This window comes from Monodelphis domestica, chromosome 3 (genome assembly GCF_027887165.1).
Source record: "Monodelphis domestica isolate mMonDom1 chromosome 3, mMonDom1.pri, whole genome shotgun sequence".
Taxonomy (NCBI): Eukaryota; Metazoa; Chordata; class Mammalia; order Didelphimorphia; family Didelphidae; genus Monodelphis; species Monodelphis domestica.
This window is the reverse complement of record NC_077229.1, coordinates 301916067-301943488: the sequence shown is the minus strand read 5'-3', so window position 1 is coordinate 301943488 and position 27422 is coordinate 301916067. Positions and strand designations below refer to the sequence as shown.

Here is a 27422-nt window from a genome sequence, read left to right as displayed (position 1 = left end):
GGAAGGAAGGAAGGAAGGAAGGAAGGAAGGAAGGAAGGAAGGAAGGAAGGAAGGAAGGAAGGAAGGAAGGAAGGAAGGAAGGAAGGAAGGAAGAAGGAAAGAAAAGAAAAGGAAAGAAGGAAGGAAGAAAGAAGGAAAGGGAAGGAAGGAAGGAAGGAAGGAAGGAAGGAAGGAAGGAAGGAAGGAAGGAAGGAAGGAAGGAAGGAAGGAAGGAAGGAAGGAAGGAAGGAAGGAAGGAAGGAAGGAAGGAAGGAAGGAAGGAAGGAAGGAAGGAAGGAAGGAAGGAATGTGTCATACTAAATAAATTCATATTGAATTACATAGAATGAAAGAGATAAATTGTAAAATACAAGGACTGTGTGGTGAGATGTCATTTTCCCAGAAAACCATTCCATGTGTTCCCTGTAGTTTGGCACAAGGAGACTCAAAGGAGGCAAAAAATAACCAGAATTAACATGTAAAGATGTCCTCCCCTCCTTATATTTCCCAGCAGGTAAGCCTCTATTCAGGTGGAAAAAAAAAAAACACCAAATAGCATGGCATCTGATTATGAACCAGTATTAATTGTAACTTACTTGAGGCCAGAGAGTGGGATGGGCTGTGGGCCATGTACTGAGATGCTGCTTCTGCCTGGTTCCCAGATTCTCTGGCCTTTTCTTCCTGTTGGCTAGCTGTTGCAGATGTTCCCATTGGTTTTTCCCTGCCAACTGAAATAAAGATTTTTTTAAGGATGTCATCCACACAAAGTCACTTGTTTCTTCTCTGAAGCTTACCATATGTTCAGCTACACACACTAAGATCTGCTATTGTCACCATTTCAATGCCTTGCCAAATCTTTTCCCTCCACATTGCATAGTTACCAGAAAGTGCCTTTTTATTCTTAGCAGCAGGCTGCACGTGGATGGTATTCCAATAAAATCTATTTGCTGCCTTGAGAATGCAAGTAACAGGGCAGCACTGCTGTAAGAATCAAATGACTTTTTCAAAATGTAATTTTCTTATGGCTTTAAATGTTGCCTCCTCCAACCCCCTGGTGCTCTGCCTCTCCTAAAAGAGGACATTGACTGCAAAATGTCTTTCAAACAAATCTGCTTGTGGCCTTCTCAGAGAGATGGCAATGAAAAGCAGAAGAAAAATCTCTCCAATATGAAAGAAAACACTGCTTTACATGTTTAAATTAAGAACTGTATCGTTTTGGCATTTTGTGCTAATAACAAATATCTCTAATCAAGTTCAATATTCTTTTCCTTTAATGATATATACAATTGTTCAAATTTTCATGTATGTGGGTTTTGAGGGGGGAAATAGTTCTCTTTCTGTGATAAAGGGAGGGGGTTGGTTATTGTTAGTTTGGGGGAAGAAGGACTTAAGTGGCCGGGGTTAATATATCACCATTCTTTGATTGTCAGGTGTTTAGAGACCTCAACAGCTGTGAAATATTATATACATGTCTGATGCTACATAAATAATAAATAACAAAAGCAGCTTCCTAATAGCCTGAATGCAGTCAATAATTTAGGAATCAAGTATGTGTCAACATGAGAGAGAAGAATCACTTTCATTCTAGGCTTCAGAGAAATTAAAGGTCCCTAATCACATTTTTTTAATACAATGGACTGTATGTCCTTATTGCTTCAGAACTCCCCCTGACCATTGTGTAAATTATGCTTTCTAAGATCAAAAAAATGCAATCCAAAGTCAGTAATGAGCTTTAGTATGCCAGGATATGTAGAATCAACTTTCTTTGGGCTTCCACTCATTTATACTCTCATGACTAGACATAGAGGCTAATATAAATCAAAGGGATTTTAATCATAGATTCTTGAAATTGAATAGAACAAACTATTACTTTCCAAAATATTCCCCCACAATGACAGGTCAAAATCACACATGATTCCTTGAAATCATACATACATTTTAGACAGACCTATGATTATTGATTTAAAATATATGAAAGTCTAGCTACTTCTCATTATTCATATCAAGTGAAGTTATGCTCGCCAAAATGTGTTTCAACACTTTGCAGCATTCCAGTGGAAGATTACCCTATAAAACGTCCTCTGTGTGCTTCAGTGTATGTGTGACATTGTGCTGACTATATAAAGCCATTGAGTACCTCAGAACCCCCTAAATGAGACCCATGAATATTAAAAATTAGATAACCTTAATATCTACCCTAGGAAAACCAAATGGATGAAAATCTCTATTTTCCAGAGTATTATCTGCATATGAGATGGATGAACAACCCACAGAGTTATGTCAGAAGAGCATTTATAATAGAAAGACAATGTTCTTAAAGAATGAGCCAGAATCAGAATAAGAAATGAGTAAAAGGATGGGGTAGATTGCCTTTAGGGACCTGTGCAGAACTTTTAATAACCTGAAGCTTTTCTAAATTCAGTTACATACTTTTAAAAGCAATATTCATCTGGTTATGTTGAATGAGTACAAATCATGGAATAAAATGGAGTTAAAATTTGTGGTTCACCCAAAAGATAATAGGGAGGCAAATGATGGGCATGAATAGACCAAAGGCATCACCAACAAATATTCATTAAAAAGAGAAACAGTGTAAAAATGATATCAGAAAGATAAATTACTTAATCAATCATATAGTAAGAATGAAAGAAAGTCAATGGGCAGTCCCCATGCTCCATAAGTATCCTTGGGGTATCAGAAGAACTTAAGGAAGGTCCTAACTACTTGATTAAGTTAAGATAAAGAAATTCCCTTTCACATAAGTCTTTTGAGACCTTGAATGTGTCAGTATCATATTATGTGGTCAATAACACCATTCTGGCTATTTTAGAAATTGTCACTCACAAAATAATTTCACAGACTCTTTCTCTTAGACTCTGCCAAGGTAAAATTTTCTCAGAAAGAGAACAGAGATTAAAGTGTGGAATCATATTTTCCATGAAATATGGATCGGGTTTTTGTACTTTTCTTTTTTCTCATGAATTTCTGCCATTTCAATAGTATACATTCACATAAAAATGTTCTATTAGACATATAGCATAAAACAATGCATCCTTCTCCACTCTGATCAATAGGAAGAGCTAAGAAAATAGATAAAAGATCATCCAACCTTTCTTAGTATTACTGTCATCTCACCACCAGCCAGCAAAGGTCCAGGATCAAAGTTAATATCAAACACTAGTTGAAAGGTATCTTAGTCAAAGACCTACATAGTCTTCATAATCAAAAAGGACTGGGAAGTAAGTGCTATTATTATCCTCATTCTGAAGATGAAAAAAAAAAAACTGAGGTAGATAGAGGTTAAGTGATTTTCCCAGAGTTACATAGCTAACATTTTAAATGTCAAGAGGCTAGAACTGAACTCAGGTCTTCATGAATCCAAGGTCAGTCCTCTATCCATTGTACAGCCTAGTACCCTACAAAAAAGGGTCACAGGTATAAAGCTAGCAAATCTAAGGGTTAAGTAAAGAAGAATGTTTCAAATTCAAAGTTTTGAGTCAAGAGTTAGAAGACCAAAAATGCCTTAATGCATACAGGATAACTGATTTAATTGATGTAAAAAAACTCCCTCCAAAACCTATCTTCTACAGCTTGGTAGAATCTTCAAGAATTACCATGGCCAAAAATCCATTATGTTGTGGCCAACCTGGTAAAGAGCATCTTTGTTCTCTTCTAGGCTTGTCCTTAGATAATAGCCCATCATTGAGCCAATCATCAAAATCTTTCCCTCTAAGTAGCACCTATCAGAGCTTGTGCTTCTTTGGCATAACCTGCAAGAGTGACTTCCAAATCATGATGAGATATCTGAAGAAAACATTATTGGACAGAATCAAAGCCAAGATTTGCTTCACTCAAGGATGAACTTGAATCATCATCTTTTTATGACAAGTAATATAATTATGTTCTTTACTCCACTTGTATCATCAGCTTCATTGATTTTTTTTAAAAATCTCTAACTTCAGTCAACTGGAAAATTACCTTTTAGTAATTTGATGTGTATGAAAGCTGGCAATAGAGGTGACTTGGGATAGACAACACAGAGTTTTTAGATGGCAATTGTGACCTTGAGGTTTATCTATCACCTTAACTTCTGAAGAATATTAAAAAGAATATGGAGTAGATGACAGTGTAAGGATATAAGGTACAGAAAGAGTATCCTTTACTCTCTTCACTTTGGTTAAGTGGGTCTATACACTATTCACGCACATTCTTAATTCCACATTATGATATGATCTAAGGAACTTAAATTTCCAACATATTCTGCCAGAGTTAGCCATAGCTAGTGTATTGTGGTACGGTCTGACTACCACATTTTAGGAAGAATATGGTTAGTCTAGAGATGATCCAGAAGGAGACATCCAAGATGATAAAGAGATGTGAGTACATATCATATTAAAGACAAATAGAAGGAAATATGGATCTTTAACTTAAAAAAGAAAAGATTCAGGAAGAACTTGACAATTGTTTTCAAGTACTGAAAGGATTGTCATGTGAAAGATGGATTGTTCTGTTTGGCCCTAGAAGGCAAAACTAGAATCAGTGGGTAGAAATTGCAAAGAGGACTATCTAGGCTTAACAAAAACTGTCTAAAAGGATATCTTGATGATGTGGTATACTACTCAACCTTGAAAATTTTCAAGTAGTGCTGGGAAGGGTTTGTCATAGCAAAGAGCCCTTAGGATAATGGGTTGAACTAGATGACCATTAAAATCCAGTCTACATCTAAAATTCTGTGATTTTTATTAAGGGATTAGTGAGTACCCCCTGTTCTCAATCAATCTGATAATTATCAGTTCTAAGTATTTCAGAGGGAGAAACTAGGTAAGTGGCTTGATCTCCAAAAAACCCTAGTTGAAACAGTCCCTACCCATTAATCTGATTTCAGAAAACAAGAACAAGGCTATTGCTAATTATTGTTATCATGAATATGATTGCTATATCAAATATGTCATTGCTTCCACTCATAAAAAGAGTCTGAGATTCATCCTTAAGATCCATCCTTAATAAGCCTAATCTTAAGAAAATTCTGGTATATGATTATCTCTCATTTAGCAAGCAGACTAACTCAGGTCAAATATGACTCCTTCTGGCTGCCCATAGATGCAAGTAGGCTATTTGAAATGCTCTGAGGGGAGCAGGGTGGGCAAAGATAAAGATAGATACATGTTCCTTTCACCAGTGCCTAAGATTCTGACCATATTAGGGAAAGAGGGGACACATAAAGTCAATCATCCAGGTGGAGGAGAAGCAACCAATGAAAGATGAGGTCCCAGCTGGGCAATTTGACTTTAGGTGGCATTCTGGCATAAGACTTGGTTAACACACTCTTTGTTCAGATAGAGCAATTGGAAATTCTGTTTTCACTTGAGAATAGACAGTATTAGAATAGGGGAAACTAGCCAACCATAACAATGTTGAAAGAACAGTGCAATTTCTTTCTCATGGGATCTTTAAAAATCAGACTTTTATCTCTCAGAAATTGTTTAAGGTTGGGAAGACTTTAAAAGTCAAGGGGTGGATTCAAATAATATCTTTGAATCCAAAGGATAAAAGCAAGCATTGATTTAATATTTCAGATAAAAGAGTTTGTATCCCTCAAAATGTAAAGATTTCTTTACTTATTATAAGGGTAAACCAGGACTCAAAGTGCTATACACTAGTGCTTTTCAAGAGTAAATATCCTAGAAAGTTTCAAAATGACAATAAAAGGAAGATTGAATTAATTGGTCTTAATAATGAAGTTTCTTAATATGCACCAATTTTCAAATTGTAAAATTCTCAAGTTTGCCTCATTCACAAAGGTGAGAGATATTGCAAAGGATATTGAGGGACTTCAAAATCATGTTATATGTCTTATGGTTAAAAGAAATCAAATATTTAACATAGACAAAAAATGCTTGGTAAGGGGATAAGAAGGTTAATACATAAGACTGCTCAGATGTCAAAGCTAAGAGCAATTTATGGCAGTTGTAAAGAGGCATATTTTGACTTTGTAAAGCTTTCAAACAGTTAGAGATATCCAAACTTGGAAGGGACAGCTTTGGGAGCTAAAAGAGATTGAAGTTTTTCTGGATGGCTATAGAGAAGAGCTCTTCCTATGGTCTTGCTTGTCATTGATGATCTCTTAGAGCACCAAGCTCTAAGGCTCTATGATTTCAGTACATATCCAATAATATCAAGAATCAAAATAACAGATTTACAGAATGACAGAAATTGAGACTTGAAAGAGACTTTAGCAGCCATCTAATTCAATCTAATTCAATACATGAAAGTAATCTCTTCTATAACAAGAGGTCATGTTCTAAGGAGAAAAACTCAGTGTAAGAAAAAAGTATTAACTCTACTTCAGCAGTTATTAAATCTGTCCTTTGTTTTATATAAAGTGAAAATCCTACACTTATGTTTCTTTATGGTACAGAGGGGACCCTAGGTTCTTGAAAACTTACCTTAACAGAAGGCAGACTCTGGCAGGTACTGACAAATTGAAAAAGTTTTGTGTATGATGAACTGGAAGAAACTCAGGAACTGATATAAAGTGAAATGAGCAGAACCAAGAGAACATTATACACAGAAAATGAACATTGTGAAACAATCCAATGTAATGAACTCTGCTACTACAGGACAATCCCAAGGACTTATGAGAAAGAATGCTATCCACATCAAAAGAAAGAACTGTGGGAGTAGAAGCACAGAAGAAAAACATATGATATCATTTGTTTATATGGGCATATGATTGGGGGTTTTGGTTTTAAAAGATTGTTCTATTGCAAAAATGATATAAATATGTATAAATTATAACATTTGTATAACTGAGTAGAAGTGCTTACTGGATCTGGAAGGGGAGAAGGAAAAGGGGATGGAAAGAAAATGAAATAAGTAAACAAGGAAAACTATTTTTAAAATAAAAATAAATGAAGAAAAATTGCATATGAACTCTATAGCAGATTGTATGACAGTGATCCAGAGACATGGAATATAAGCTGCTTAAGAGTAAAACATGTTTCATTTTTTTTTACTTTATATCTCAATAATTTTAATATAGATATACAAATTTGCACATACCCATAAGACAAAGGTCTTAAAAATTATTTTAATTGTAATACAAATTTAAACTAGAAACCAAAACACAGACATTGATTCTCTAACTACTCAAGTTTATGGGCATCAGAGCTTTTTGTTCTATATGAAATGATACCTTGAATTACAATAAAAGAGGTGAATATTTTATAGCATCTTATGATATTTAAATATGATCATTTATATGAAGAGTAAATATTAGAATAATACTATGTAGAGTAATAAGTATGCTATAGGAGCAAAAAATCATTTAATGCACTGGTCAAGTATTCTTTTTTTCTTTACAGCCTGACACAATATAAATGTGTACATGGTATAAGGAATATGTATAACTAGCCCTAAAAAATTTTCAGATAGTCCCTATAAAAGTAATGGACTTTTCCTAATCTTGATAATATAAGTTAATAGAGACAGAAATCTCCATGCCCTTTTCCTAGGTAAATATCTCATTATTATATGAGAAGACATTATCGTTGTAAACCTCAAATTTCCTTAGACTTATAAATGTTGGTAATTTCACCATTGGGATATTTCATACTTGGAAAATTTCTTACTGATAGTCTATTGGAATGGGAACTCCATTGGCATGGGAGGTTCTTTCTCTTCCCTTCTTAAGATTACTTTAGGACAGAGACCCTTTGCTGAACAATGGAAAGGACTTTGACCTATGCTTAAGCATAGAACAGGAATTTCTTTGAGTCTTGATTGATTTAGAATTGATACAATGGAGATACTTGGAATAAATCTCCACCCTATTCAGTCCTAATAGAATTGAGTAAGGGCTGCAGCCTAGATCAAAATTTAGTTATTCCAATCTCTACCATACTCAAGTTAACAGGATTTAGAAAGGGCTGGAACAAAGGAGTAAAGATTTAATCATTTGAAAAATATGACCTTCAACAGACATGTGCAAAAGCCAGAAACCTCTGGGCGGTCCTGGGTTAAGCGAGAGCCTCCATTGACAGGGAAATTGATGAAGAGTGATTGGTAGATGTGAGGACTGAGGGGAGGCAACTTGGATGGTGTCCTTAAAGATAGGAGGGTCTGGAGACTCAGGAGGAGGATTGAGTTTTTTGGTCGGTGTGGTTCCTGGGCTCTGAGGAAGCTTGCTCTGAAGGAAGCTGAAGGTGGGGGCCTCTGAGACTGTTTCTCCATTTTGGACACGTGAGTGAAAGGGACTGATCTCTTTTCTTTGCCCCAGCTATCTAAGGGCTTGGGCCTTTTGGCCCAGCCTAAACAGAAGGGGTATTTAAGCCCTATTCCCTTCTCTCCCCTTTCTCTCTCTATATATATCTCTAATTCCTTTCTTGCTCCTATTGTAATTAAACTCCAAAAAAGGCTGACGGCTGACTTGAGTTTTTCATTTAGGAATTACATAGCTGATTCCTTGGCGACCTTAAATTAATATATATCAGTCTTTTAAAGTGATTCCCTTGTAACATTGTGGCTGACCACACGGGAGTCTAAAGAATCCTCTCAATAAAACTTTTTCCTTGCCTTTTTACTATACTGTTTCACCACTTAGTCCTTTTTTTTTTAAAAAAAAAAAAAAACTTGGCTTAAAGACACAGCTGCTAGAACACGTGAGTATAAAAAACTTTTTCTCTTTTCTCCTTAAGTTAAATTGGAATCAGCAGTTTTTTCTTTTTCTTCCCTTTAATCTTAAGGGACAGCTGGGTAGCTCAGCGGATTGAGAGACAGCCCTAGAGGCAGAAGGTCCTGGGTTCAAATCGGACCTCAGATACTTCCCAGCTGTGTGACTCTGATAGACAGAAAACAGCTGTTTTTAAATCTCAGCAACAGGACTCTAAAGTCCTGGCTGGAAGAACTGTTTCTAAATATCCTTTCCCTTAAGGAACAACTTCCTGGATTAAAAAAAAAAAAAACCCTGTGGAAAGTTTGTTGCTTTGCCCTGCTCCCCACGTGTTTTGTGAAATTACAAAATATACATATAAAAATGAGTACTACATTCTTTGACAATTATATGGCAGCTGAAGAAGTAGGGGCATTGAGGAATGAAGGATACCTCCAAATTTTTATATTAATAGGTACTGTCATTTTTGTACTCCTCAATACTATATTTAGAGATGAAAAAATAAAAAATATTGAGGATAAAATAAAACAAAATGAGGATAAAATAAAACAAAATGAGGATAAAATAAAACAAAATGAGGATAAAATAGAAAAAATTGAGGATACAATAGAAAAAATTGAGGATACAATAGAAAAAATTGAGGATAAAATAGGAAATATTGAGAATAAAATAGGAAATATTGAGGATAAAATGGGAGATATGGAAGATAAAATAGGAAAAATTGAGGATAAAATGCAAGCCCAATTAGAAGATCTAAAATGTTTCTTACAGGATCAATGGGCAAACACCCACTCTACCAGAAACAGACCTGTTTCTGAACCTTTGAATGAGGAAATTTCCTTCCCTGAAATAGAGATGGAAAACACCTTCCCTATAGCCCAGTTAACAGACTGCTTCTCTCGTGCAGTGCAAATCTTGTCTGAATTTAATCCCCAAAACCCTTCCCCTGCAATCCCAGCTTCTCATGTTCCTTCTCCTACAGAAAACCAAATTCCAATGCAAGGGAGATCTTGTCCTCCTAGAGAAACCTGTCCTTGTCAAACTGACCCACAGGTGCAAAATTCAACTAGAGGCCTGTTTCCTCTAAGAGAAGTACCTGAAATAGGACGAAATGGGGATGTGGTGACTTTAAGACATAGGATACCGTTTACTCCCCAAGAAATAAATGAATTTACACGAAATATCCCCACATATGAACAAGATCCTTTTCTAGTAACAAAAAAGATGGGAGACATATTTTTTCAGTATAATCCGTCTTACAAGGACGTTGAGAGCTTACTACAGGCTTTTTTAAGTGAACGTGAAAAAAATAAAATAATTGCTCATGTCAACAAAACCCGGGGGCGTAATGCAGCACATTGGCCATCTCAGGATCCCGAATGGGACTATAATAATCCTGAGGACTATCTACAACTATACCGTTGTAGAGAGGCCATCCTCACGGCCATGAAGGAATGTGCGGACAGTACAGATAAGTGGATGGAACTGGAAAAAATTAAGCAAAAGGAAAACGAAACACCCTCCAGATTTATGGACAGAATTATCGAGTTTGGGGACAGATACTTAGATTGGGACTTAAATAAAGAGAATAGTTTAAGACAAGTTAGAAGAATCTTTGTAAACAATTCTTGCAAAGTAATTAAAAATTATTTTAAAACACAATGCCCAAGATGGTCAGATATGGACCTTGAAGAATTGCGAAAAACAGCTATATATGTTTTTAAGGGAAACGAAGAAAAGGAGAAAGAGAATAATGATGACATGGAGGAAATGAAGAAAAAAATGAGATGTGTAATAGATAGGATAACTAAATTAGAAAGTGGGCATGATAATGAACCAACGACAATTGCCCCTCTCCAGAAATCCAATTATCAATCCATTACTTGCCACTTCTGTGAGAAGAAGGGCCACAAAATGATGGAATGTAGAACCTTTCTTAAGATGTTTGGAAGGAATACACACTTTAATAATGGTTTTAGAAATAATAACTATAGAAATTATGATAATGGTTATAGAAACCAGAATTCTAGAAATTATAATAATGACTATGGAAATAACTATAATGAATATAGAAATAAGAACTTTAGAAACCAGAATTATAGAAATAGGAATTGGGAATTTAATGACAATGCTCAAATTGAAGAAAATTTTAATGATAATACTCAACAATATATGAGAAATGGCGCTCGTCCAAAAATTACTCGAGGTACTAATGACCCTCAGAGAGGTGCCCTTCAGGGGGGTGCCCAAGGAATATCCCAAACACAATGATGGTGCCCGGGGGGGGCTGGGGCACAGGAATCAGAGGATACAACCTTTGATTTCCCAGACCCTGATGTCCTACTACCCGTTGTCCCTATCCACTGCCCTCCCCATACTAATGAACCCCATGTTACCTTAAAAGTGGGTAACACCTATTATGATTGTCTATTAGACACCGGAGCTTCCTGGTCTGTATTAAAGAGAACACCTGATTTACAATGTTATTCTATTGGCTCAGAGAATGTAATGGGAGTATCAGGAATAACCCAAAGAGTTAAAAGACTTCCTCCTAGAATGGTGTCTGTAGGACCCCTAGAGGTACAACACTCCTTCCTTTTGATGCCTGACTCCCCTTTAAATTTGCTGGGGAGGGACCTTCTATGCAAACTCAGAGCCACAATAACCTGCTCCCCAGATGGCTCATTATCATTAGAAGTACCAGAGGAATCTTTAAAATTACTCCCTGTACTTCTCTCGGAAAACCAGGAGGCAAAAGAACATTCCATTTTTGAAATACCTAAAGATATACCGGAGTCTCTTTGGGCCACATCTTCTTCTGATGTAGGCTTACTTAAATCTGCTGTTCCTGTGCAGATAAAAACTAAATCTAGCCCACCTCCTTCTATCCCTCAGTATCCCCTCTCAAAGGAGGCAATTGAGGGTATTACACCAGTTATTAACTCATTAATAGAACAGGGAATAATAATCCCTTGCAAATCTGAATACAACACGCCCATCATGCCAATTAAAAAACCAAAAAGAGGGCCCGATGGCAAACACATCTATAGATTTGTACAGGATCTAAGGGCAGTGAATAATCACGTTATAAAGAGACACTCCGTAGTTTCTAACATACATACTATTATTTCATCTATTCCTAGCACAGCTACATACTTTACAGTAGTAGACTTGTGTTCAGCTTTCTTTTCCATACCAATACATGAAAACTCCAGGCATATTTTTGCTTTCACCTGGAAGGGCTCACAATATACCTGGTGTCGGCTGCCACAGGGTTATGTCGAAAGTCCGAGCTTATTTGAGCAAATTTTGAGCCAAGACACAGACAATATAACATTTAAAAATAGCAAATTAATCAAATATGTAGATGATCTACTCTTGGCTTCAACAGATGCAGAAACATGTCAAGAAGATAGCAAACACCTTCTTTTGGAATTGCACAAAAGAGGACATAAAATCTCTAAGGATAAAGTTCAATGGTGTCTCCAAAAAGTAGAATATTTGGGATTCATCTTGACTGCGGGTGCTCGTTATATTTCTCCAAAACGAATTGAGAACATTCAAAAATTGAGTGCTCCTACCACTAAGAAACAGCTGAGAGCAATTTTAGGAGCAACAGGGTTTTGTAGACAATGGATTCCTTGCTATGGGGAAATCACTAAACCCCTTATAGCATTAACAAAGGATTCGGTTCCTGAACCCCTCAAATTAGAGCCTGAACACTTGTCAGCTCTAACAGATCTGAAAAAGGCTATCATGTCTGCCCCTGCTCTAGGCATCCCAGATTACAACAAGCCATTTACTTTATATGTGCATGAGCGAAGAGGAGTAGCCTCTGGTGTGTTAACTCAGACTTTGGGACCTTCTCAGCGCCCAATTGCTTATTATTCTGCCCAACTAGACCCAGTAGCAGCAGGAGCACCACCATGCCTTAGAGGAGTAGCTGCTACAGCCTTACTAGTAACAAAAACCGTTGATTTAGTATTGGGATGTCCATTAACAATAATGTGCCCACATGAGATTGAAGCATTATTGGTAAAACATAGAACACAGGCATTCTCGGATCAGAGAATTACAAGGTATGAAATAACCTTATTAAATAGTGAAAATATTACCTTGAAACGCTGTTCAACTCTTAACCCTGCCACCTTGCTTCCAGATTTACCTACTTCAGGAGAACCACTACATAACTGTGAAACATTAGTGTCCATGGCAGAAAAGCCTCGAGATAATCTCTTGGACACTCCCTTAGACAATGCAGATCTGATTTTATTTACCGATGGTTCCTCTTTTATGAGGGATGGCATACGTTACACTGGAGCTGCCGTAGTCTCAGAATTTGCCACTGAATGGTCAGCTTCACTACCTTCTAACATTAGCGCTCAAGGAGCAGAACTCATAGCTCTAAAACAAGCTTGTATAATTGCCAAGGATAAAAAGGCAACAATTTATACAGATTCTAGATATGCTTTCGGCATTTGTCACTCAGTCGGGATGCTATGGCTCCAAAGAGGATTTTTAACCTCAGCTGGAAAATCCATAGCTAATGCAGAAATTATTAATGAAGTTCTTTCTGCTCTCAAACTGCCTAAAGCCCTAGCTGTAGTTCATTGCTCTGCCCATACAGGTGGCTCTGACCCTGTCTCTAGAGGAAATGACCGAGCAGATGCCGCTGCAAAACTAGCAGCCATAGAAGGACCTGGATTAATTTTAACATTAACAACCACTGATAATTTAAATTTATCACTCTCCTATAATGAAAAGGAAGTGGAAAAATGGAAACAAAAATTTAAAGCAAAACAAATTAATGGAGTATGGGTGTCACCTGAAGGAAAACCCCTGCTCCCTAGAAGTTTCTATAACCAAATTTGCCAATCTATTCATAAAAATGGTCATTTTGGCACCCAGGGCATCGTGGACTCTGTCAAGAGAGTATGGATAGCCCCTGGTATAACTACTGTAGCCTCTAAAGTATGTTCAGCCTGCCCTATTTGCCAGGCATATAACCAACATGCATATCGTGGAAAAGCCTTTGGGGGACGTCCTCTGGCTTACACACCTTTTGAACACCTACAGATAGATTTCATAACAATGCCAAAGGCTGGACGTTATAAATTTTGTCTAGTAATTGTAGATCAACTAACCAGATGGCCGGAAGCATTTCCTACGACCCGAGCCACAGCAGATTTTGTTGCAAAGATACTTTTAAAAGAAATTATTCCTCGTTTTGGCCTACCAGCACGTATTGACTCCGATAGAGGGAGTCATTTTACCGATTCTGTCTTAAATCAAATATATTCTTGCTTGGGGATAACTCCAAAATTCCATGTTCCATATCACCCCCAGAGCTCAGGCCAAGTGGAGAGGATGAATAAAGAACTTAAGACTATGATTGGCAAATTATGCACTGAGACCCATTTAAAATGGCCTGAAATTCTCCCTCTGGCCCTATTTTATCTTAGAAGCAGGCCTAGAGGAGACTTACATATTTCACCATTTGAGATGCTTTTTGGACATCCGCCTATACAGGCTAAGCCTTTCTCCCCGGCTTATACATCGCTATTAGGGGGAGATATTACTATTGCTTCCTATATACAGGAGTTACAGTACAAACTACGAGAACTTCATGAATCCGGAGCTGCAGTACAAGCCGGACCATTAGACTTTTCTCTGCATGACCTGAACCCAGGAGATAAAGTTTATATCAAGAATTTCAAGCGAACTGGAGCAACTGAACCTTCCTGGGAAGGACCATTCCAAATATTATTAACTACTCCAACATCTATAAAGATTGGAGAAAGAGACTCTTGGATTCACTGCTCACATGTGAAGAAAGCATCTTCTGCTGAGACTGATTGACTCTATCCTATCATATGAATTGTGACTCTATCTTATCATATGAATTGGAGATAATAATCCATAGACAAATGGATGTTTTTTTTTTCTCAAGAATATATTGAATTACTGATTTTTTTTCTTATTTTTTCTTATTTCTTTTCTTTTAGTTTTTGATCAGAATATTTGATTTTTTTTCTCATTTTTGTACTGAAGGTACACATAATTAATATTAATATTTTTTCCCTGCAGTAATACAAGTTAATATATATACTCTTGCTATAATATCAATATATGCCTAAAAGCTTTAAACTATGGGAACCTGCCATTTATTGATAAAATATTATAGGACTGTGATTAATGTTTGTGTCTGATTCCAGGAAAAGGGATAAAAACAAGGAGCACAGACTAAACCTGAATAGTGCCAATAGAGCACACAAGAAATATTAAAGTGAGACTCGAGGTTGCGACGCTTAACTTATGTTTAAGTCGTAGGACTTCCTTGTATCTACACTCTTTTCGAAATACTCAAACAAGTACAAAGCTTGACTATCATGCTGGCTCCCTATATCTCTGAAGGAAAAAAATCAGACAAGGGAATGACATTTCCCCATCAAAATAGAATTCTAATTCTTTCCTTCTTATATTATGGCAACTTCCTGTAGTCTTGGCTACAAATAGCTAAGTGAAATATTACTGCATTCTGTCCTACATACTTGTGGGATAGAAATTACTTTAAACTGGACCTATACAAGGTCTATTTTGAATTTTTCTTATGTTTTTGATTATTTTTCTATTCTTTTGATAATTGACACATACACCCCCATAACTGAACATTGCATTCTGAGCTAAACTTGATATTTTTTTTAAATACTTACTTCAGGGGGGATTGTATTTTAATTTAAAATCTAAGAATTTTTGAATTTTTTTTTGTTTGAGATTTTATTTTTATAAAAATCCAAGACTTTTGTTTAAGATTTTACTGTTATAAAAAATTTTCAAAGATTTTGATTTTGTTCGAGAAAAGATCTTCAAGAAAGAAGCTTGAAACTTTTATATCCAGAGAATGAACTGTTGCAGAAAGATGCCAAAAACCTACACTTCATCAAGAAGATCAAGAATGAACTTTGGATGTGATTGATTGGACTGAACTTTTGATTGAACATTTATTGTAACATTTATGCCAAAAGGGACTGCCCCTAATTTGGCTTTCTGTCAATGCGCCTAGCAAACATTGGTTTTGCTTTCTTTTCTTTTCTATTTCCTCTCTCACTATTCTAATTTCTCTTAGAAAATTGAATATTGTGTATATCTTTAGTTAGAAGTGAATTTAGAACTACAAAATGATTATGTTAAATGATCAATGGGGAGACTAGTCTCCCAATGATCATCAGGGGGGATTGTAAACCTCAAATTTCCTTAGACTTATAAATGTTGGTAATTTCACCATTGGGATATTTCATACTTGGAAAATTTCTTACTGATAGTCTATTGGAATGGGAACTCCATTGGCATGGGAGGTTCTTTCTCTTCCCTTCTTAAGATTACTTTAGGACAGAGACCCTTTGCTGAACAATGGAAAGGACTTTGACCTATGCTTAAGCATAGAACAGGAATTTCTTTGAGTCTTGATTGATTTAGAATTGATACAATGGAGATACTTGGAATAAATCTCCACCCTATTCAGTCCTAATAGAATTGAGTAAGGGCTGCAGCCTAGATCAAAATTTAGTTATTCCAATCTCTACCATACTCAAGTTAACAGGATTTAGAAAGGGCTGGAACAAAGGAGTAAAGATTTAATCATTTGAAAAATATGACCTTCAACAGACATGTGCAAAAGCCAGAAACCTCTGGGCGGTTCTGGGTTAAGCGAGAGCCTCCATTGACAGGGAAATTGATGAAGAGTGATTGGTAGATGTGAGGACTGAGGGGAGGCAACTTGGATGGTGTCCTTAAAGATAGGAGGGTCTGGAGACTCAGGAGGAGGATTGAGTTTTTTGGTCGGTGTGGTTCCTGGGCTCTGAGGAAGCTTGCTCTGAAGGAAGCTGAAGGTGGGGGCCTCTGAGACTGTTTCTCCATTTTGGACACGTGAGTGAAAGGGACTGATCTCTTTTCTTTGCCCCAGCTATCTAAGGGCTTGGGCCTTTTGGCCCAGCCTAAACAGAAGGGGTATTTAAGCCCTATTCCCTTCTCTCCCCTTTCTCTCTCTATATATATCTCTAATTCCTTTCTTGCTCCTATTGTAATTAAACTCCAAAAAAAGGCTGACGGCTGACTTGAGTTTTTCATTTAGGAATTACATAGCTGATTCCTTGGCGACCTTAAATTAATATATATCAGTCTTTTAAAGTGATTCCCTTGTAACATCGTGTAATACTTGAAAAAGAACTCATTTAGTAAGTCAATTTTCCCATTAAAAAAGGTCCAAAAATTGAGATGCAATGGAAAGAGTTAAGGTCAGAGAATCTGGGAAGACTTCCATGCTAAAATGGCTGTACAATAGAAGCAAGACTATTCTTCTCCTTACCAACAACTATATAAAATGCCTCAAAAAGACAAAAACCAAAATCAAATGAGTGAATCAGGCTCTACTGTAGGGCACAGCCTTGAAGGTAGGCAGGGTTTGGTCATTTCCACACTATAAGGGGGTAAAATTACTCCTACAAAAGTGTGAGTTGATCACCCCTCCCCCACTCCACCTACAGCACTAAATTCAGAGGGAGCTTAGGGCAAACTCTAGATTTTCAGGGGCTGGCTGAGGTCACCACAGATTTACCCCTGAGAGCAGCAAGACTTGGGACCACAGGAAGCTGAGGAATGTGAAGCTTGGGTACAGAGATAGGGCAAAGAGGGGCTGCCCACAGTAAATGCAACAGTATCTGAAAAATAGCCTCAGGAAAAAACTACTCTGTAGTTCCATATGCAGAGACCTGCCTACCCTCCTCACTGATATTTTTGACTGGGAAGGGAAGAAGAAATTAACAGAGCAATGGCCACCAACACCCAAGAACAACATACTATAACCATATGTTGTCTACAAAAAACAAATATGTGGTAGTTAGACACATATAGGGTAAAAGTAAGAGGGTGGAGCAAAATCTAGTGGGCATCAACTGAGAAAAAGAAAACAGTAGTTATAATTGTGATATCTGACAAAGTCAAAGTAAAAATAGATCTGATTAAAAGAGATAGGGAAGGTAATAGCAGCCTGATAAAAGGCAGCATAGACAATGAAGAAATAGCAGTACTCAACATGTATGCACCAAATGGTATAGCATCCAAATTGTTAAAGGAGAAACTATTGGAGCTTAAGGAGTAAATAGAGTGTAAAATTATACTAGTGGGAGATCTGAACCTTCCACTATCAGATCAAGATAAATAAAACCAAAAAATAAACAAGAAAGAGGTAAGAGATGTGAATGAAATCTTAGAAAAATTAGAGTTATTAGAGATATGGAGAAAATAAATAGGGACAAAAAAAGGAATACACCTTCTTTTCATCAGCACGTGGTACATTCACAAAGATTGACCATATACTAGGGCATAAAAACATGGCAAACAAATGCAAAATAGCAGAAATAATAAATGCAACCTTTTCAGATCACAATACAATAAAAATAATAATTATTAAGGGTAGATGGTGATGCAAATCAAAAATTAACTGGAAAGTAAATTATATGATTTTCCAAAATTGGTTGGTTAAAGAACAAAACTAAGAAACAATTAATAATTTCATTGAAGAGAGTAACAATGAGGAGATATAATATCAAAATCTATGGGATGCAGCCAAAGCAGTAATCAGGGGAAAATTTATATACCTGAGTGCATATATTAACAAATCAGAGAAGGAAGAGGTCAATGAATTGGGCAAACAAATTTAAAAAACTAGAAAGGTAACAAATTAAACCCCAGATGGAAACTAAATTATAAATCCTAAAAATTAAAGGAGAAATTAATAAAATCAAAAGTGTAAGAACTATTGAATTAAAAGACTAGAAGCTGGTACTTTGAAAAAACAAATAAAATAGATAAAGTACTGGTTAATCTAATTTTTAAAAAAAATAAAGAAGAAAACCAAATTAACAGTATCAAAGATGAAATGGTCAGATGACCTGGGTTTGAATTTCTGTATAACAAGGAAGAAAGTCACTTAACCTTTTTAGGTCTTAGATTCCTCATATGTGAGTTTAGGACTAGATAATTTCTGAAATCCTTTACAATGCCAAAACTATCATTTTATCTACTGAGACTAAATGAAATAGTTTACCATCTACATGCAGAACAAATTAATCAAACACACTAATCCAAATTGAAAATGAAACAGATACAGAGAAAGTAAGCCATTTGCCAACGTGATTCAAAAATGGCAATAGTATTAGCCCTGACTATAATTCCTTAAAAGTTTTCAAGCAGAAGTCAAACAACAACTTGTTTGGTACATTATAGAGGGGGACTCTTGGTTGCATGAGTTGGGACTAGATTAGGGATCCTTAACCTGTAATCAAAAAATTTGGATTTTTAAAGTTTTCATAATTAAATATTACAATAACCAGTGTCCTTTTTAATACTAGAAATTTTATTTTATTTTATGTACATAAAATATTATTCTGAGTCTGTACATTTTACCATACTTATAAAGAAGCCTATGTATGAAACAAAAAGGTTAAGAATTACTTTATGTGGACACTTCCAGTCCCCCTTTAACTCCTAAATTCTATGATTTAGTGATGTCAGTCATCAAATGTTCTCTCAATTCCATATAGGCTTGGAGATTATGAAACTCTAAAGGATATCTGCCTCCATCTTCCTTTATCTACCAATAACTCTATTAATCTTTGTAGACTGCACTCAAAGAAATGAGGACTTTTGTCACTAACTATGGGAAATGAGGATATTCTCAAAATAGACTTTGAGCCTATTATGGGGGGAAAAATACCCTTAAGCCTCAGAAAACCAACTGGTGGTGTCAGTACAGACCTAATTGAGATTCACTTACTGATTCTTCATGCATCAGGTGAATACATTAAGTCAGCAAATTCTTTTCCCATCTGGATGTCGAGTAACAAAAGTCATTCCAGCTTCTTCCCACCCCTTTTTAACTCCCTGAATGAGTTCAGGTTTCTTTTTTTCTCACCTTCTATTCCTAGCCACAGTAAACCAGAATGACAAAGATTAACTAGGGAGAACATTTGCTAGAAAGCTGGACTCATCTATCTCAGTGCTAAAAGGCTCACCCACACTCCAAACCTTCAGCTCTAAAATTGGAAGATGTGTTTGAGTTGGTGACAAGTTCAATCTGTCTTATAGCAAATCTATGTTTGTAAAAACAAAACAACAAATTTTTTTCTCATTTCCTTGGAAATTAAATCACCTGACTACATAATAAATTCCTACTCTTCAGATTAATCAGAATAGAGCTGTCAATCACAGTTCTGATGGAAATACATTTTTAAAGATGTTACAGGCATCAAGAAGACTCTAATTCTCTTTTTAAAACAGTTTAATTGTAGTTTTATGAATTTCATTTAAATGAGAGAGAGAAGACAGTCCAGGTTATATAGAAAAGGTTAAGTAGCATGAAATACACATGTATCAATTATAATTATTTCCTCAATATAACCCCTTTCCTAGAGTCTATGTCTCAGAACTTTTTTCTGCCAAAGACATGGGAGGGGGATTGAAATGAATTTTATATATTTCCTTGCCTGCCAAAGAAGGAGATTGACTTTCTCTGTCTTATTTCCAAATATGCTATTATTTAAGTAATTCGTAATTCCTAAAAGGACAAAGGTAAATAAACATAAAAAAAATATTTTTTAATGTCCAGGGAAGAAAAAATTGAAAAAAAAACAGAAAAAGGTAAAAAACAAAGAAAAAATTTTAAGGATTTCAAACAAGGTCAAATTGTTTATATTTCTATATGGAAAGATAATTTCTGTAATTCTTAAAAAGTGTTATCATTATCATAGTATTTAGAAGAAGTATACATAGGGGATTATACTAAGAGAAATAGGAAGGAATACAATGGGGTAAATTATATCACATAAAGAGGATGGGGAACAGGTAGAATATAATTACAAGAATAAAAGGATGAGATGGTGATGGGCAATACTTAAACCTCACTCTCATTGTAATTGGTTCAGAGAGGGAAAAATAGCCAGATTCATTGGGGTATAGAATCCTATCTTACCCTATAGAGAAGTAGAAAGAATATAAGGAAATGGGGTATGAGGATGGGAGTAATATAAGGGAGGGAAAAGTTGGGAGGGAGGGCAATTAAAAGACACTATAGAGACATAGGAAGGGAATAAGAAGGAGGGTGGTGGGAAGGGGAATAAAATAAGGGAGGGTGAAGGCAGGAGTGATTAAAAGCGAAACACAGGTGTAGAGGGAAAGAGTGAAAATAAAAAGGGCAGGATCAAAAGAAGAAATCAAGATGGAGGGGAATACACAGATGGTAATCATAACTGTGAATGGGATAAAATCACCCATGAAATGGCAGTGGATAGCAGAGTGGATTAAAAAACAAAATCATATCATACGTTGTTTACAAAAAACACATTTGAGGCAGGTAGACAGGCACAGAGTAAAGATAGGAATCTGGAACAGAATCTTTGGGCTTCAACTGAGACAAAGAAGGCAAGAGTAACAATCATGATCTCAGACAAAGCTAGATCAAAAATAGATTTGATTAAAAGAGAAAAAGAAGGTAATTACTTCTTGATAAAAGGCAGTATAGACAATAAAGAAATATCAGTATTCAACATATAGGCACCAAAAGGTATATAACATCCAGATTTTTAAATAAGAAACTAAAGGAGCTCAAGGGGGAAACAGAAAAACTATATCAGAACTAGATAAATTGAACAAAAATATAAATAAGAATGAAGGGGAGTGAATTAAATTTTAGAAAAGTTAGAGTTAGATATCTGAAGAAAAGTGTGTAAATCTTGAAATTTCTCAGACTTGTGAATGTTAAAAATTTCCCCATCGGGGAATTCTCAATTGAAACAATTCCCTATTAGGAACATTCCCCATTTTGACTGTGAGAACTCGCCAGGATCAGAAATGGGAGGACCTCTACGCCACCCGTACTTAAGACTGCTTTAGGGGAGAAAACTCCTTGCTAAACAATGAAAGTGTTTGGACCCATGCTTATGATGAGCCAGGGAGTTCTTTGAGCCATGCCTGTTTTTAGAATTGATACAATGCGATGCTAGGTACCTATAAAGGTCGGGCAACTTGTAAACTTGCCAGGAGCAAAGAGGTGAAAACTTATTCAGAGGTTTTCTCTTGAGGGGATTAGTTGACTCAGCTGTGTTTTCTGTGGTTCAGACATACTGAGGGGATTAGTCGACCCAGCAGTGTTTTTTCTGATTCAAACTTACTAAAGGGATTAAGTCGACCCAGCAGTGTTTTTAGAATGGGTTGTCCTTTGGAAAACGTCTACAGTGATTGGTAGATGTAAGGACTTAGGGGAGGTGACATAGGAGAAACCCCTATATAAGAAAAAGCAGAATCTCTTGAGAAGGGAATCCTTTTGGAGAAATCTCTGATGAGGATCGCTTGGGAAGAATCTCTTGAGAGAGGCTCTTAAGAGAAGGGAAGCTCTTGGAGGACAATCTTTAAGGAGGTCTCACTGGAGCTCCTCTGAGGGGACTCTGTCCCTCTGGAGGCTCTGGAGAGAGGCCCTTTGAAACAGTCTCTGGCTGGAAGGCTCTTTGAGGAGGACTCTGGCTGGAACTCTCTCTGAGGAGACTCTGTCACTAGAATCCTTGCATAGACAGACCTTGTGGTGAGTGATAAAAGACGAACTGACTGAGCTCGCTCTCTTTTTTTTGGCATTTCCGTTTTGGGGCAGATGTGGCTCTTTCCATAATGTAGGTGAGGTCTTGTCTAGGCCTCCCTGGCCTAGGCACATTTTCCTTATCCTGTATTTTCTTTTAATCCTTAACTTTTAATAAACCTTATAAAATATAATACTCCTTACAGAGAGAAACTAATTTCTACCTGCCTCAGTCTCCCCGTATTCCTAAATTTTAATCTTTACAAGTGAATAGGAAAAAACAGAATATATTTTCTTTTCAGCAGCACACAGTACATATACAAAGATTGACCATGTACTCAGACATAAAAACCCCACAACCAAATTCAGAAAATCAGAAATAATAAATGCATTTTTTCAATCATACTGCAATAATAATTACAATCAATAAGGGTTCATGGAAAGGCAAATTAAAAATTAATGGAAGTGGATAGCAGAGTGTATTAAAAAACAAAATCGTAGGGAAAAGAGCAAATCATAAAAAAAAATCACTTATTTCACTGAAGAGAATGATGAGTAGAAAACAGCATATCAAAATTTAGGGGGTACAGCCAAAGCAATATTCAGGGGAAAACTTATATCCCTGAGTGCCCATATCAACAAAATAGAGAAAAAGGAGATCAAGGAATTGGGCATGCAACTAAAAAAAAAAACTTGAAAAAGAACAAATTTTAAAACTCCAGTTAAAGACTAAATTGGAAATCTTAAAAATTAAAGGAGAAATTAATAAAAATTGAAAGTAAAGGTCTAATGGACTAATAAATAAAACCAGAAACTAGTTCTATGAAAAAAATAGGCAAAATAAAGTATTGGTTAATTTGATTAGAAAAGAAGAGAATCCAGTTACCAGTATCAAAAATGAAAAGGGTGTTTTCATCTCTAATGAAGAGGAAATTAAGACAATTATTAGGTGCTCTTTTGCCCAATTATATGATAATAAGTCTGACAATCTAGGTAAAATGAATGAATGTTTAAAAAATATAAATTGTCTGGATTAACAAAAGAGGAAATAGATTGCTTAAATAATTCCATCTCAGAGAGGAAAAACTCCATTTAAAATCACACTAGAAAATATAAAATATTTGGGAATTTATCTGCCAAGACAAACACAAGAATTATATGAACACAATTAGAAAACACTTTTCACACGTATAAAACTAGATCTAAACAACTGGAAAAACATTAATTGCTCATGGGAAGGCTAAGCTAATATAATATAAATGACAAGCATACCAAAATTAATTTACTTATTCAGTGCCATACCTATCAAACTACCAAAAAGAAATTTTATAGAATTAGAAAAATTTGTAACAGAATTCATCTGAAAGAACAAAAGATCTAGAATAGCAAGGGAACTAATGAAAAAAAAATGTGAAGGATGGAGGCTTAACAGTACCAGATTGTATATTGTACTGTAAAGCAGTGATCATCAAAACAATCTGGTATTAGCTAAGAGACAGATATCAGGGTGGATCAATGGAATACACTAGTGGTAAATAACCTCATCAATGAAGTGTTTGACAAACCCAAAGATCTCAGACAAGAATTCACTATTTCACAAAAGCTGCTGGGAAAACTGGAAAGCAATATAGCAAAAATTAAGTTTAGATCAATATCTCACATCCTATACCAAGATAAGTCCAAAATGAGTATATGACTTAAACATAGCAATATTTTAAGTAAATTAGGTGAACATAGACTACTCTACCTGTCAGATCTATGAAGAAGGGAACAATTTAAGACCAAACATAGAGAATGTTACAAGATATAAAATGAATAATTTTATTATATAAAATTTAAAAGAGTTTATACAAACAAAATCAATGCAACCAAAATTAGAAGGGAAACAACAACCTGGGAAAAAATTTTATAAGAAATTTCTCTGTTAGAGGTCTCATCTCTCAAATATATGAAGAACTAAGTCAAATTTATAAGCCAATCCCCAACTGACAAATAGTCAAGAGCTATGACTAGGCAGTTCTCAGAGGAAAAAATCAAAGTTATCAATAATCATATGAAAAAATGTTCTAAATCCTTCCTGATTAGAGAAATGGAAATCAAAACAACTCTCAGGTGCCACCTTACATCTAGTAGAGTGACCAATATGACATAAAAGGAAAACAATAAATGTTGGAGGGAATGTGGCAATATTGGGATACTAATGCATTGCTTGTGGGGTTGTGAATTGGTCCAATCATTCTGGAAGGCAATTTGGAATTATGGCCAAAGTGTTTTAAAATAATGTATGCCTTTTGATCCAGCAATACCACTACAAGGTCTGTGTCCCAAAGAGATAAAATAAAATGGAGGTAGATAAGTTTGTACAAAAATATTTATAGCTGTGCTTTTGGGGACAGCAAAAATTGGAAACTGAGAGTATGTCCCTCAATTGTAGAATGGTTGAACAAATTGTGGTATATGATGGTGATAGAATACTATTGTGCTATAAGAAATGATGAAATGGTTGATTTATATAAGAACTGGAAAGACTTACATGAACTGATGTGGAGTGAAATAAGTAGAACCGGGAGAGCATTATATGTAATAACTTAAATATTGTGGGATGGTCTAATATAATAGACTTTGCTAACAAAAATACACTGATCCAGGACAATTCTGGGGGACTTTTAGAAAAAAAAGTTATCCACATCTAGAGAAAGAACTATTGGAGTAGAAATGCAGAAGAAAACATATGACTTATTGCTTATTTATATGGGAATATGATTTGGGGTTTTGGTTTTAAAAGATTATTAGAAAAATGAACAATATAGAAATAGGTTTTGTGTGATAATACACATAAAACCCAGTGCAATTGCTTGTTGACTACAGGAGAAGGGAGACAGACAAGGGAGACAACATGAATCACGTAACCTTGGAAACTCATGTGTAGATTTGTTATTGGAATAAAAAAAAAAATTTTTTAAATAGAATTTGGTTTTCTGAACTATGATATGAATGTTGTTGTTTAGTCAATCAGTATGATCCGTTTTTGTGACCCCCATTTGCAGTTTTCTTAGCAAAGGTACCCTGGGATGGTGTGCCATTTCCTTCTCCATCTCATTTTACAGATACAGATAAGAAACTGAGGCAAATAGGATTAAATTACTTGCCCAGGATCATATAACTAGGAAGTATCTGAGCCAATATTTGAATTCAGGTCCTCTCGACTCCAGGACCAGAGTAATATTCATTGCACCACCTAGCTGCTCATGAAATAAGACATCAAAATTAAATAAATACTCATGACTGGGAATAGAGTCCTTTTCTGAGAAATAGAGGAATGGAAAGAATATGTTTGCCCTGAGATGACTTAGTCCTATCAAGAAGAGTTTAAAATGTCATAGAATAGGAAGGCGAAATACCCTGATAGAATTGAAATAAAATATCTTGAAGTCACCAAGAGTTTTGATGAAATTTCTTATATTGTTATAGGAAGAACAAAAAAATGGTCTAGAAGATGGTATAATTAGGTGAAATTGTAACTGAAGAAGTGTACCCAGAGTGTTGATTTGTAAATAAGTATCTAAGTGGACAGGATTACCCAGAAGATGTTGTTAGTCATGGCTTAGTTTTTACCAATGACTTCACAAATCAATCAATAAGCATTTATTAATGTTATCCTATGTTCCAGTCACTGTGCTAGACACAAGAGATACAAAGGCAAAAAATGAAACTGTGCTTGCTATCTAGAAATAGATTGTCTATTCCATTGAGGGAGAAAATGCACAGATTCAAATACATAAAAATATGCAAAATATATTAATTTGGAGAAAAGACACCAGCAGCTAGAAGGTCAAGAAAAGCCTAATGTAGAAAATAGAACTTGAGCTGAGCATTGAAGAAAACTAAGATTCTAAGAGATAGAGTTGAGGACAAAGGAAATTGATGGCATCAGGCAGAGCAATGTAAAGATATGGAGATGGGAAATGAGTGCCAGTGCCAAGTCTGAGAAATGGCAAGGCCAGTTGGCCTGAACTGCAATGTGTATGAAAAAGAAATATATATATTAGGTTTGCAAAGGTCAGTTAGAATGTGGTTGTCAAGGGCTTTAACTGGTAGTGGTTATGCTACAAACCTGGGAGAGGAAATAGACATCTGCCACTACTTTGAAATGGCTATTTCTCCAGAGTGTAAAGCCTCAGCCTATGGTGGAGAATTGTCTAGCTGCAGCTAATTTAGGGAATACTAGAAATTGGGGCTGTTCTCACAAGTACAAGAGCCCAAGAACTTGGAGAAAAATGAGAACTGTGTGTGTGTGTTTGTAGTCTCTAATGTGCTTTTCAAGCTCAGATGGATCCTGAACCTTTGATACAAGACTCCTCCTCCAACTACTCCTCTTGTCATCAGTGTCCAAAGCCCCTGGTATGTAAAGTCATGTCCTTATTAATAATGAAAAATATCCAGTTCTTATTCATTTTCAATTTAATGTATATTTGATAATGTACTAACTATGTGCACAGCACTGGCCTGGGAGCTGAGAAGATTTAAAAATTAAATAAATCCCTGCCCTTAGGGTATTTACAATTCATCTAGGGAATGGAATACAAAAAAAAAAATAAGTATTATCATTTAACCCCATTTGCCTCAGTTTCCTCATCTGTAAAACAAGCTGCAGAAGGAACTGTCAAATCACTCCAGGATCTTTGACAACAGAACCCCAAATGGGGCCAAGAAGAGCCAGGCACAACTGAAATGTCTAAATAACAGCAATAAAATAGAGGCCAATAATCCTAATTTTAATCCCAATTTTGATTCCTAAATTGGAGTCCCTTTGGCTCCCCAACTTTGTGTTTTCAATTAATGATCCTTGGCACTACTCACCCAAATACAGGCTTCTACATCCCTGTTAAATAAGAATATTTATTCTACTAGCAACTTATCTAGATTTGGGAGACCTCCCTCTGCATCATGGAAGACTCCCCCAGTCCAACCACAGCCCAAGGGAAGTCCTTGCCCCCAAGTACATGGGAAAAAATATAATAGTAGATAAAAGAATTAGGATTCAAAAATATTCTGAGTACCTAAGGTCAAATCTAACAATATAAAGCATCATAGATATAAATGTGTAGTACTATTCTTTGGTTCGAAAAATTGACTACAAATTATAGA

At 35.8% G+C, this 27422-nt stretch overlaps 1 protein-coding gene across 1 annotated transcript in view; it reads right to left on the bottom strand.

The window, feature by feature from the left end:
- The window catches only part of RP1 (RP1 axonemal microtubule associated), a 375431-nt gene that overhangs the window by 257645 nt on the left and 90364 nt on the right, over positions 1–27422 (bottom strand). Inside the window, exon 16 of the mRNA XM_007487226.3 lies at positions 576–707. Coding sequence (XP_007487288.3) covers positions 576–707 — 132 coding nt within the window. The remainder of the gene's footprint in view (positions 1–575; positions 708–27422) is intronic.